Genomic DNA, 14,299 nt, shown 5'->3' with positions numbered 1-14,299 from the left:
ACGGCACATAACAACAACAACACCCACTAGTTTAGCCTAATTAGAAAAGTTTCTTCATTAAGCATTGCATTCCTGTAAAGCATTATCAAATGGACAACAGCTACTTACAAGGATGGATGAGAAGCTTAGGGGTCAGTGAGTTTGTATTAACGATAGTGACAAAATTTGGAAAAAGTTGTCAAAATAGGTGACATGAGGGGAGCTCTGGTGTCCTAGTGGCAAGAAGCTGCACTGCAATCGCAGAGGTACGGGTTCGAATCCACCAGATGCTCTGCTAGAGAAGGAGGGGCAATCTCCTCCTATACCAGTGAGATCCCATTTGAAGGTACACACACAAAAAATAATTTTTTAAAAAAAAAAAAGGTGAGACAAGGTGACAGTAACCAATGTCACTTAATTATACATGTAGATATTGTTGAAGTGATATAGCTTCTGTTGTGTATATTTTCACACACATACAAATAATAAAGAAAAAGCTCTACTGAATAAATGATCAAACAATCCTTGTACTCCTTATTTATCCTTCACAAGTAAGTAAATTTTCCTCCAGGAAGCCACCATCCGATACTCCCATCATGATTCCTCGGGTTGTCCCCGCTGTGAGCTCACAGCCCCTGCGCTGTCTCAGCCACAGCACCTCACACTGTGCCATGACCTCATGTTTGCCTCTGCTCTGGGCCACACCCAGCTTGAGCGAAGAAGCTCTATGAGGCTCTCGGGTCTATCTACAGTGTCTAAAGCCATAGGTGGCATTACTAGATATTTAACAAACCCTTTCCAAATGCATTTTGTCCTCTTTTCCCCTTCACTTACCCCTTCTTCTAAAATGCATTCCTTTGGCTAATAAAGCTGTGTGCGTATGTATACATTTGGAGTATATCAGAAAACACTGTATGAATAATAACATAGTATCTATAAATACAGAAACTACAAGAGAAAGAGGGAATTAGGAAAAAAGAAAAACTGCTAAACCAGAGACCCAGGAAGGTTTTGGCTGGGAAATTCCAAGCAACAGAGACAACGGTTTGATGTGCCGCTCCATGGCCACATGCGAGACATAACTGAAGAATGGCCTGAATTTCCCTTTTCCTTCTGGACCTTATGTCAAAGTTATCATCACACATTCTGAAAAGAAACTGTCAGAATCCTTTATCATCTTCACCTTCCCTGATAATGGCAACATTAGTCATATTTAAAACCAGGAGTCAGAGTGGACAGGGGAACAGAAGAGGGGAGAAATAAACACCCCAGTGCTCATCACCTCTCCACCACGGAGTTTGGTCTGGGGTCATCATCTTCGCCTCCAAAGAGAAGATAATAAACTGCAGGAAGCTTGAGGGCAATCTCCTATGTGCCTCACTCCAGCCCCATAGCGGGGTCTCCTGCACACTGGCCTAGTCAGCACCCACTGAATGAGCGTGTATGGTGAAGTGAAGGGGCCGAGTGGGAAGAGCTTAGGCTTGAGAGTCAGTGTGACCTGGGCTCCTCCAGCCTTAGTGGTGGAATTTGGGGTAAGTTGTTTAACATTCAGTTTCCACACTGGAAAACAGGAGTTAAAAAAAGGAAACTACTCAGTGCATGCTGAGGACTGAAGTGTGAGCCTCCTGGCACCATGCCTGGCACAGGTAGGCACTTGGTAAACATGCATGTCTTCCCCACTTCCTGGTTTCTAGGCTCCTGAACCCACCTCTAACATCACTGCCAGGAATTCAGAGCTCTGCAGGCAGACTCACTCCCCACCTCACTTGCTCCTCTCAGCTGGGCTTGGGTACCCAAAGCTGAAGTGAGAACACAGAGCCTCCAGGGGCACCTCTTTTCCACCCTCTCCCACAAGTTCCAGCTCAGTTCTGCATCATCAAAGCCCTTAGCTCAATGTTGGTCTCCCAGCAGCCCTCATCTCCTAGCAAGGTCTGAGTAAATAAAATTGGGATATGAATTCACAATCGCCTTTTCTTTATTTCCACTTACCAGCTGACAAGTCGGTGAGTTTACCAGTATTTAAGAATTTTCCTAAATCTCAAGCATATACTTTGTCAAGTACTGACTTTGAAATTCAAAAACCAGAAAAAAGTATATGAAATTTTCTTTGTAAAATGCTAACAGCAGGTCAGAAGGTGAAGAGAAATACATATAAATATCTGGATCTATTTTAGTTAGATGGCCTAATCTCGCTAAGTTTATTCAAAGGTTTAACTCAGAGTTTGGTTGATTTCTGAAGACAATGCCAAGAGCACTTTGTAATGGATTGAATTCTATCCCATTTATGTTCAATTTGTTCTTCAAACTGAACTTCATTGGAGTTTTCATAAAAGAAACATCTACAGTGATTCTTACAAACTTTGGCTTTTAAAATGTTTTCTGTTTCTAACTCATTTGTTTCCATTGTCTCTTATTCATCAGATAAAATGAAAATTTTTGAGGCCAAAAGGGGAATTCCAGAGATGGTAAGTCCTGAAAAAGCTTTAAAACAGAAATATTGCTCACAGACAGTAAAAAAGGATATCTGTCGTGCTGGCTTGTCCCCAGACCTCCGATGAAGAGGGTGAAAACGGTTCCTGGCTGGCCTCTCCACCAGCCCGTGATGGCGCGTGCCCCGGACATTATCAGCTTGATGAAATGACGGCTGCAGAGAGAAAGAAAGAAGTGTTGGCGTGACCATCCACCATCTTGGAAACCAAAAACAAGTGATAACAAGTGAAAAGATTCATTTTCACTATTTTTAAAAAGAATCTTATTATCGTATGTTAGTGTGCTTTTGGCTGGGGTAAAGAAACTAAAGAGGTTCTTTCTGTACAATCACAGAGCTGAATAATAGCCCTCTTTATAATCCTAGAATGTAGAGTGGTGAAGACATCATCATAGGATGACATAATAAAAGGTGTCAAAGGAGGTGACCATGGATTCATATACCACCTCCAGAAACCAGGAAGTGCACTTAGAATGTAAAACACAGAAAGACCCTTACAAGCATGGGACCCTAACAACTGCAAGGATGTGCTCTAAACACTGTCTTTTAAAGGTTTTTACTGAACTGATAATGTTTTGAAAATTCAGATTTGAGGCATTTGTTGTTGTTCTTTATTGTTGTATACTGTAGAGTTGGAACCAACCCTTAGCTGACCCTCTGGCGGGTTTTCAGAGTCAGTTAATCACAAGGGAGGGGACTGCCCATCCTTCTCCAGTGGAGCAGCTGGTGACCCCAAACTGCGTGCCTTCAGAATTGCAGCACAGCTTCTTGCCACTAGGCCACCAGTGCTTTTAGTGAAAAATTAAAACATCTCAGTCACACTGGTCCCACATCTCCATGTGGTAACAAAGAACAAGGTGAGAGCAGCTGGTCCCTCCAGTTGGGAGGCCCACTGTCATGGTTTTAATCCTTATACTGGGACCATTTCATTGAGACATTTGAGTTTGCAAACTTTACTTGAGGAAGCAGCGGGTGGAGGGTGGAAATTACGCAACTCTTTATCCTGACCGTGGCATAAAGAAAAGTTAGGCACATATTCAAGATAAATTTATGGCCAATTAATGAAATATTCTTGCTATGGGATTTTGTTAAGGGATTTTAACACTTCTAGGATTGGTGTCTTAGTCCTTGGTATTGATGGGATATTGATTCCAGCCCCCATGTGGATACCTAAATCTGCAGATGCTCAAGCCTCTTATATAAAAGGGTGTAACTTAAACACATCTTCTCATTTATTTTAAAGCTTCTCTAGATCGCTCTGGATGCTTTACTGTATACCCAATTCAGTATAAATGCTATGCAAACAGCATTTTACATTTCCTCCTGAGCCTTTGAAGGATTGCTTTAACCACTTGATTGTTTATTTCTCTCAAACAATTTCATTCCCTGGCTGGTTGAATCCTGGATGCAGACAGACGCTTTGGATAAGGAAGGCCAACTATAATCAGTCTCCTGAGCAGACTACTAAAAAACTGGTTTGCTAAATGTCATTTAATTACTCAAATTTATTTTAATAATTTGAACACCCTAATAAGCAATAACAACAACAACAAAAATAGTACTCTATGAGGAATAACTTAAGAGTCTGAAAGAAAAATACGTGTTATTACTGGTAAGTAAGCTGAATGCAGAAGAGTACTGAATATCCCACGGATTATCAAAAAAACAAACAAGCCTGTCTTGGAGAAGGTACAAAACTAGGGTGCTCTTTACACACAACAATGTTAAAACTTCTCTCACATACTTTGGGCATGTTGTTAGGAGAGGCCAATCCTTAGAAAAGGACATCGTGCTTAATAACGTAGAGGGTCAGTCAAAGAGGAAGACCCAACAATATGGGTCAACACAGTGACTATAGCAATGGGATCAAGCACATCAGGGTTGGTGAAGATGGCACAGGACAGGGCAGGATTCAGATCTGTTGGTCACTGGGTCGCTACGAGTCACAGTTGACTCAATGTCACCTAACATCAACCACAGAGCTCAAAGGTGATCTTGGATAATACAGCACACAATTGTAGGACTATTATATATTTTAAGACATTTGTTAATCCAGAGGGTATATGCCTATTATTATCAGAAATGACCCTTGAACATTAATAATCAAAGACTAGGTGAGTTATGGGATGACATCAAGCCTATCAAAGAAGAGTTATCAAGTCCATTTTGAAGAAAGGAAAAAAGTCATTAAAAAGACAAGGAAAAAAGAAAAGATCAAACAAATGTCAAAAGAGAGTCTGAAACTTGTTCTAGAATGCTTTTTATTGTTAGAAATACCATCAAGTATGACTCATAGCAACCCCACAAACAGCAGATCCTATCCCCGTCCTATCCCTGTGCCATCATGACAACAGGATATACTCAAGCCATTGCTACAGTTACCATTGTCAATCCATCTTTTTGAGGTCTTCCTCTCTTTCCTCAACCCTCTACCTTTCAAAGCATGATGTCCCTCTCCAAGGAACAGCTTCTCCTAGAATGTAGGGAAGTGAAAACAAATGAAAGAAATGATTAAGTAAAAGAACTATGGAGAAGAAGATTTCAAAGGGTGGTTTAAGAAAACAAAGTAATGAACTAAGGTGAAATGTGTTAAGACTTGGAGTTTAAAAACCAATAGGGAAGATCATTCTCATTATTTCTCAAGCTGAACAAACTAAAAAAATATTTCAATCTTCAATTTGGAATGTGGAGGGAATCTAGGAGAAAAATGCTGAATGATGCAAGAAGCATTGAAAAAAGATAGAAGACATACATTGAGCCACTGGACTAAAACAAAGTGATTAGTGTTCAGACCTTTCAGGAGTCAGTGTATGATCAAGAACCAACACTATTGAAGAAAGTAATCCAAGTTGCACTGAAGGCATTGATGAAAAACAAGGATACAGGAATTGACAACATTTCAATTAAAATATTTCAACAAACAAATGCAGCACTGGAGGTGCTTGCTGGAATGTGGAGAAATCTGAAGGGCAGCTACCCAGCCAAGCAATTGGAAGAAATCCGTATTTATGCCCATTAAGAGAAAGGTAATCCCATAGAATGTGGAAATTAATATACATGCAAATAAAATTTTGCTGAAGACAATTTAAAAAATGGTTGTGGTAACAGGGATGTGCCAAATTCAGCAGAGGATGCAGAATGAGAGCATTCGCTGTTGCTATCAGTGAATCTCTGCTAAAAGCAGAGAATCCCAGAAAGAAAGACGCTTATCTGTATTTTCTTGACTATGCAAAGGCCTATTTATTATCCATAATAAATGATGGGTAATGTGAAAAATGGGAATTCCAGAACACTTAACTGTGCAAGTGGAACCTGCATATAAACCAAGAGGCAGTTATTTGTGGTCAAACAACACGAGTTTAAAATCAGGGAAGATGTACATTGAGGTTGTATTCTTTCACCATGTTTATTTAGTCTGTGTACTGAACAAAACATTTGAGAAGTTCAAATATATGGTGAAGAACATGGCATCAGGATTGGAAAGAGACTCATCAACAACCTGGATATGCAGAAGATATTGCTTGGCTTATAGAAAACAAAGACCTGAAGCATGTACTAATGAAATCAAAGACTGAATCCTTCAGTATGGATTACATCTCAACATAAAGAAAACAAACATCCTCACAACAGAGCCAAGAAGTAACATTAGGATAGAGAAAAGATTGAGACTGTCAGTGATCCATAATTAACGTTGATGGCAGTAGCAGTCAAGGGACATACATACTGCACAGGGTAAATCCCCTGTGCGTTCCATGGTGCCCCCAGGAATAGAGCACCTCCATGAAGCTTTCAATGGCTCAAGTCTGGGAAGGAGATTGCTAAGCCTTTTGTCTGGAGCACTTGTGGTGGATGTGGACTCCCAAACTGCTGGTGAGGGGCTAAGTGTATTTAACTGCTTGTACTACCCGTGCTCACTATGGTAATGCTTAAATGTACATGAAAATACAGAACTGTCACTCAGTCTTAGAGAGCAGCTACCACCAGACTGGAAGCCTACACAGTTGTCTACACATAGAAAGTATTTTAAAAAGCAGAAAACTCTTGAAATGTCTTCTAAATCTCCTACTAATATTAACTATTTATACTTGCCTCTTTTGCATTGACCCCTGCTGGCGCCAATCAAGCATTACCACCTGGACTCTCTCTTTCAGGGGATAGCTTCGGCTGAAATAGAACCTTTTCTTCTTTTCCTTACACTGACCCATTCTCAGCTTTCCGCCTTTGTTACAATTTGTCTTGATCCAAACTATATTTGGCTTTAATTCACATGGAATAGTAAAGAAGTTAGAAGAGTTTCTCAATCCAGCAGCTGGGAGTTAAAGGAGGTTTAAGGGCAAAAAAAAAAGTCTGTTAAACACTATAGCTTGGTTCTTGGCTTAAGTCTCTGGGTCCCAAAATGGACACACAATTTTTCAAAGCCCACCAAATTCTAACTTCTTGCTTGCTGAGAGTTTAAACTCTGCATTTTTTACAAAATAAATGTAGTAAATGAGCTTTTCTTTTGTTAATACTTTTTTTAAAAAAATACAGATTTATTGAATTTTTTTATTTTATTATTTTGTGTGTGTACCATCAAATCAGATCTGACTGGTACAGGAGGAGACTGCCTCTCCTTCTCCAGCAGAACATCTGGTGGATTCGAAATGCATACCTCTGGGATTGCAGTGTAGCTTTTTGCCACTAAGCCACCAGAGCTCCCTTTTTAATACTTTGTTGTTGTTGTTGTTGTTATGTGCCAAACAGCTCACAGCTGACCTCCAGTGAGTTTCCAGAGGCTGTAAATCACACAGGAGGACACGCCCATCTCTCTCTGAGTAGCTGGTGGATTCCAGTCACCTGCCATTGTGTTGGTGGTGCAACTCCTTACCCTGCATGCCACCAGAGCTCCCTAAATCAGCTTTAAAACATTAACACGAACACAAAACCTCTGCCACCCAGAAAACCACATGTGTAATTTTTTCTGTGATTTTTCAAGTTTTGTCCTTATGTCGATTTTACATGGTTATACTGAGTACACATGCTTCTGTGATGCATTTCTATACTTAAAATCCATTCTAAACAAATTTCTATAACCGACACAATCCTTTTATTTATTAATTCAGCACGTGCATACATTTCATTCTAATGTCAATCAGGCCAGACAGAATTTCAAAGAACAGTATGGTCTGGAGTCAGACGAACAGTCCAACTCTCCTCTTACTAATACGACACTCTATCTGTGTCGGTAACTATTTCTCTATGAAGATGAAGATGGTGATGACATCTTATCACAGCCTCATTGAGAAAATGCAATTGTGTTATGGAGCGAAAGCTGCCTGTTCCAGCAATACCTGAATCGCAGAAAGGAGGATGCTTTGCAGAAGTGGCACCTGGGAAGCAGCATCTTGTTAAAAGGGGGAGCTACCTGCAGAATCCTTTATAGCCAAAATGGGACAGCATCACTGTTAAGGGCTGAACCTCTCAAAACTTCCCACAAGGGACCAAGACCTCACTGTGGCTCCTATATGCTGCTCATGCCATTTCAACGCTGAAAGGTATGACCTTTCAGAGAAATAGTAAAAAAAATGGTGACTGGGCCATGTGATTTGCTTTGGCCAGTGGCTAATGAGCACATGTGATGTAGTTCTTGTCCAAGCTAAGAGTCTCACATCCTTTGCCTCCTACCACAAGAATATTATGTCCCACACAGGAATGTTCTTTGAACTCATGCTACAAAAGGAGAAGATACATGGAAGAGAGCCATCAGAGACACTTGGCAGCCACAAACATGTAATATTTGACCACAAAAACCAGATGCTTGTTCGAAGTCCCAAAGTTATTGGATTGGTTGTAACTTCAGCAAGGTGGACTAGTGTGACAGTGACAGCAGAGAGAGTTAGCGTTGAGGCGAAGAGCTCTATTTTCCTTGAAGAGCAGAAAGGGAGGCATAATATCAAAGGAAACTACAAATTGTTGTTGTTGTTGAGAACCACTGAGTTGGAGCTGACTCGCAGCTAACTCCCCGGTGGGTTTTCAGTGGCAGTAAATTGCACAAGAAGAAACTGCCCATCCTTCTCCCACGGAGCAGTTGGTGGATTCGAATCACTTGCCTTTGGGTTGGCAGTGCAACTCCTTACCCCTAAGCCAGCAGAGCTCCCTAAACTACAAATTGGTACCTATACATTTCGAGGGAGGCTTCAGACTCTGTGAAGCACCATCCCTGCTTCAGAGGGGCATAAGGCCTGGACCCCAGATGAAAAGAGGATGACTTTGAGGCCACAGATCCAGTGCTGGATTAGCCATGCACAGACCAAGCAGTGGCTTGGTGGGCAGGGAAATGAGGAGAACTACTTTAAGATATTCCCAGCAGCCTTCAAAGCATTCATCTTGGGGAAGAACCTAGATTTCTTCAACTTTTCTTTATTCCCTGCCCCCTTTTTTATAGTTTTGTAAGAAGCCCTGGTTGGGTGGTGTATAACATATTAGGCTGCTCAACAAGAGCTCAGCAGTTCTAATGCAGCAGCTGCTCCTTGGAAAACACAGAGGGTCACTACAAACTGACACCCACTTGATGGCAAGGGGAAGGCAGATAGCTTTGCAGATAGGTTTTAATGTTGCATTCCCCATAAGAATTGGAGACTCAATCTCTTCAGGGCCTGGGTCAGCACAGGTCTTAATGTGGACCCCTGGCCCTGGAAAACAGACAGGAAGTGGTACACTGAGAACGGGATGCTGTTAGTGGTGTGGTGAGGTCACCCAGCGCACAGCATCAAGAGCCCGGCACTGTGAAGTTTAACACCAGGCCACTCTAACAGAAGTAGCAACTGAAGGGGTGGTGCACATTGCAACCTAATTGCCAGAAATCCTGTTTCACATTGTAGCCTAATTGTAGGTGGTAACCCTAGGCACAAAGGTGGACTCTGGCACCTCTTACTAAGAGCTATGACATAAAGGAGCATAAAGTGAAAGTGGAACACAATCCAAACACCAAGGTTCTGTGGATCTCAGTGGTGAAGGGCAATGAGGCACGGGGAGGGCATTAAGGGTGAGGCTGGGCAGCCAGGAGGCAGTGGCGATTTCTTGTTTAGTTTGCGGCCCAGACTTGGGGAGACAGGGGTACATACACAGCAGTTCAAGAAACTTCTGAACTTGCTATTCACTTGCAGAGAAACCCAGTCTCAAGCTCTCCTTATATGGCAAGATTTGGGGCTCCTGATTATTTTTTAAATGACCCCTCTGTGGATAGCAAACTGGCCCAGGTTTGCAGGGACTGGGTAACTACAGGGTGGTAGTGGCATGGTAATTAGGATGGCAGATCTCTTTTAGAGATGACGCATGGATCTTCCAAAAGAAGGAGCATTATGGCATGGCTTTGCAGGCCATGAGCAGAAGTGCAGAGCTAATGGTTGATGGTAGCCTATTCTTAGAGTGCCCCCCAGGAGACCAAGGTAGACATTGTTCCGCACGGGTGCCCATCTATCTGCTGCCCTGGCTATATAATCTCTGACAGCTGCAGCCTGGGATGAAAGGTGAGACGTTTGCTGCTGGATTTCTTACCTTTTCTAGGAGCAAAATGACTTCCTTTAATCTAGACACCAGAGATCTACCAATGTTATCTATGTTCTCATCAATTCTTTTAGCAGGTATACACAATACTGGCACACTATTAAGTCTGTGGTTAATGAAAAACTCTAAATCTCTCTCACACGACTAGTAAGCCACAAGCAGATTCCTACTAACTCCAAGCTTAGTCACAAAGGGAAAGAGCTGTACACTGTCAACCAAAGAGGTGATTCTCATTAAAAGTACACATGCTAAGTGTAATCTTCACATGTGAACAGCCAAGCCTCACTACTCCTTCAGCAGCACAAAGGTTCTGGACCTATTTTCTGACAACGATGTGAACAGAGGCGTGTAGGAGCCTAATTCACTACTGCTCCCAGGAGAAAGTCCATATTCACCAAGGGAATCCAAAATACCTACAGAACATAACAACTGTAAATAATGAGAGCTGACTGACTTTTAGAAATGGATAGCTAAAAGCCTCCAGACTATTTATGGACCAAAATCACACTTCCTTCTATGAAATTAAAAGCTGTCTCACCCTTGAAAATCCCTGTCTACGTGGTCCTCAGTTGTATCCCACCTCCCCACACCCTCCTGGAGGGAGGCTGGGAGACTGTGTGCAGTTTGGTTGGTACAGAAACTACTTGGTAAGGTGTGTCTGAGGAACTGGGTGGCTCAAACAGTTTGCCAGGAACCTAAAAAGGTTGGCAGTTTGAAGCTATCCAGCAGCTCCACAGAAGAAAAGCCTGGCAAACCAACTGTGGAAATCCTGCTATTGGTCATGGCTGTTGAACAGGAACTGATTCAGAGCTGACCTTCCATCAAGTTTTCAGAGGCTGTAAACTGCACGAGAGAAAAAGAGTTCATCTTTTTCCTGCTGAGCAGCTGGTGGATTCAAACCACCTGCCTTTGGGTTGGTATCCAGTAGGCCACCAGAGCTCCAGGGTAGTTATACAACTCGCAGGCTCACTCGTCCAGTCATGTGGTGCTCCACTTTGTCTGGAATGTCTTCCTTAGTTTACTTCTTGACTTTTTAGTAAATGTATGAAAGCCTGGCCCTTAATAGTGAATAAATTTTTCTTTGTGAGAAGAGCAGAAACTTTAAGAAGTATAGGAAGTAGCTAACTAAAGATGTTACAGGCCCCCCTTTCTACAAAGAGAAAAATCTAACAAAGGAACAAGTGTTCCTCTCTTGAAAATGCAGCTGGAAGTCACCCCAGCACCAGCCAGTGTCTCCTTTGGTTCTCATGATGAGGAAAGGGGCAGTGTGTCCACAACAAAGAAGATGCTATTAATTCACCGCCTTGGGCTAAGTGGATCATTTTAATTTTACTTTATAAGCTGAGCTGAATAAAAAGGATTTCATGGCTTGATCCAACCACCAGCCCCATTGCCACAGAGTCTATTCTGACACGCAATGACCCTACAGGATAGAGTCACCCACAGGATTTCCAAGGCTGTAATTCTACACAAGCAGACTGCCACGTCTTCTCCCATGGGTTTGAACTGCTGACCCTTCCAGTTAGCAGCTGAATGTATAACAACTATACCACCAGGATGTCTTTAGTTTGGTTAGGCATTCTGTTGTATCACTATTTAAAAGAGAAAGAGAAACCAAAACCCAAGAGTAGTTCAAAATGCTTTACTTCTCCCCAGGGTCAGCCTGGACAGTGTCCTGCAGGCCCTCCCCACCTCCCAGCACCTACCTTCCCCTCAGCCATCCGTCCACATGGGCAGTAGCTAGTGTTATGTTTATGTACACAAGAGGGCATGGTCTTTAGTTCACAAAACTCCAATAAGCCTTCTATGGAACGCTTTTCCCCAGAAGCCTACTAGTACTTTTCCTTTGATCTGAACCACCCGGAAATGGTACTTTTGGAAATGGGGGCCATGCATTTTTTTTTCCTTCCAACTGAATTTGGGGTCCAATCTTCTTTAAAGGGCCAAATACATCCTATGAAGTATGAAAAAAAAATCTTATGAAGAGCAAAGCACAGTAGATCAAAGAAGCCCCACCTTCCAGTTTAGGACCTACTCCATCACAATCCATGCTCCTTGTATTTCACTTCTGTTTTTTAATGATAGACATAACAAGAGATGTAAAGTTAATAAAATCAGATAAAAGATTACTCTAGAAAATGACAGTGAAAACAGCAGTTTTTAAAAAGTCATTCAAACCCACCAGCTATGCCTTGGAAAAAAGACAGGCACTCTGCCCTGGGTAAGCCAGATGAGATGTGTTGTGTCGGGTAAATCTGCTGTCAGGAACCTCTCCCGAGTGTCAAAAGGCAAAGAAGTCAATTTAAAGACTAAGGTGCACTGCAATCCCAGAGGAGCATGGTTCAAATCCACCAGATGCTCTGCCGGGAAAGGAGGGACAATCTCCTCCTGTACCAGTCAGATCCAATTTAACGGTACGCGCGCACACACACATAAAATAATAAAATAATAAAAAGAAATTAAAAAAAAAAAGACGAAGGTACACCTGATCCAAACCATGGTTTTTAAAATTACCTACTATGCACATGAAAGTTGGACAATAAGTAAGGATGTCAAAAGAAGAATCAATGTCTTTGCATTGTAGTGTTGGGAGAAAAATACTGAATACCTGAGAGACTGCCAAAAGAAGAAACAAATATATCTTGGAGAAGGTGCAACCAGAGTGCTCCTTTGAAGCAAGGATCATGAAACTTTGTCTTATATACTTTGGCAAAATGTTAGGAAGGGCCAGTCCTTGGAAAAATACATGATACTTGGGAAGGTGGAAGGTCATCAAAAGAGAGGAAGAACCTCAGTGGGATGAACTGGCATGGTGAGTGTACGGCAGAGATGACAAGGACGACACAGGACAAGGCAGGGTCAGATCTGGTTTTCACAGGGTCAACTCACTAACTTCAACCAATGGCATAGAGTCTCAGGAAGCTGGAATAGATCTCCCACAGAGAGTTTGGGCTGCTTTTGTTTGTTTATTTTTTTTAAGTCATGCTTACTGAAAAGTTGGCTATTACAATCCATCAGCTGCTCTGTAAGGGAAAGATGCAACAGTCTATTTCCATGAAGATACACAGCCTTGGAAACCCTCTACTCAGCCCTGTAAGGTCACAATGAGTTTTAAATTACTCTACAGCTATCAGCTTGGGTTTTGGTTTTAAGGTCAAAAACACAAGAAATTAAACCATTTAAAATTACCAGAGAAGGTCAATCAAAGCCAGTAACAGCAAAGCACAGCACATCTCCAGAGTGCAGGGTTAGGGTACAATTCAGCAAGAGCTGGGGAAGGGAGGGATGCCTCCTGGTGAGCACAGTCAGTTTTCATCTTATTATGATAAGGGCTAGAGAAACGGTTCCTAGCTTTATTGGGTCTGCTCATTTACTTCCTCCACAAGGAGATTTGCTTCTTGTGGAGATGGTCGTGTGATGGAAGGAAAGACTGGTTTGAGCAGTGACAGGCCAAAGGAGGGCAGAAGCCCACCAAGAGGTCAGTTTGACAGATGGGTAATTGGCTGACACAGTAAGTTCAAAGGTATTGATAGAGGCCAGAAGGGTCAGGGAGGGAATTCAAGTAAAGCACAAAAGAAATCAAAGCTCCTGACCTTGGCTTCACGCCATCGTCTTTATTCTTCCAGCCTAAGACATGATGAGACTGTAAGATCGAGGCCCCTGTGGGCACTTACTGCCTCCTGCCTTCTCTATTCCACCTCAACCACACCTGATCCACCTCAGGGAAAGCACTCCCCAGGGTTTATGAGACATCTGTAATTTGGAACAAAAAATGTTTTCAAGTAAGAAAGAATAGATAAAACTTGAGAAATACTGAAAATTAGGTAATAAGAAAATAGGTAATAAAATGGCAGTTTTTCTCCCTCTACTTTAGGTATGTTGTTGTTTACCATCGAGTTGGAACTGACCCATAGCTGACCCTCCAGTAGGTCTTCAGAGGCAGTTAATCACACAAGAGGCGATTGCCCATCCATCTCTTATGGAGCAACTAGTGGATTTGAACTATATGTCTTTGGGATTAAGGCACAGTTTCTTACCACTAGGTCACTAGGGAGTGTTGACTCCCTACATTAGGTATATATTTTAAATTTTTCAAATAAAAAGCTGAAAAACTTAGTGTGGTGTGTATATGTTGTGTACTGTAATGTTGGAAGCGACCCATAGCTGATCCTCCAGTGGGTTTTCAAAGGCAGTTAATTACATGGAAGAAGACTGTCCTTCCTTCTTCCGTGGAGCAGCTAGTGACCTAGAATCACATGCCTTCAGGATTGCGGTGCAGCTTCTTGC

At 42.1% G+C, this 14,299-nt stretch overlaps 1 protein-coding gene across 1 annotated transcript in view; it reads right to left on the bottom strand.

The window, feature by feature from the left end:
• CRTC3 (CREB regulated transcription coactivator 3) overlaps positions 1–14,299 on the bottom strand; it is a 199,847-nt gene that overhangs the window by 70,306 nt on the left and 115,242 nt on the right. Inside the window, exon 5 of the mRNA XM_006885211.1 lies at positions 2,504–2,623. Coding sequence (XP_006885273.1) covers positions 2,504–2,623 — 120 coding nt within the window. The remainder of the gene's footprint in view (positions 1–2,503; positions 2,624–14,299) is intronic.

The sequence above is a fragment of the Elephantulus edwardii genome, unplaced genomic scaffold, assembly GCF_000299155.1.
Source record: "Elephantulus edwardii isolate Elephantulus edwardi_28Jun2011 unplaced genomic scaffold, EleEdw1.0 scaffold00041, whole genome shotgun sequence".
NCBI classification, from domain to species: Eukaryota; Metazoa; Chordata; class Mammalia; order Macroscelidea; family Macroscelididae; genus Elephantulus; species Elephantulus edwardii.
Note: the sequence above shows the minus strand (reverse complement) of the source record. Positions and strands in the feature narration are given on the sequence as shown.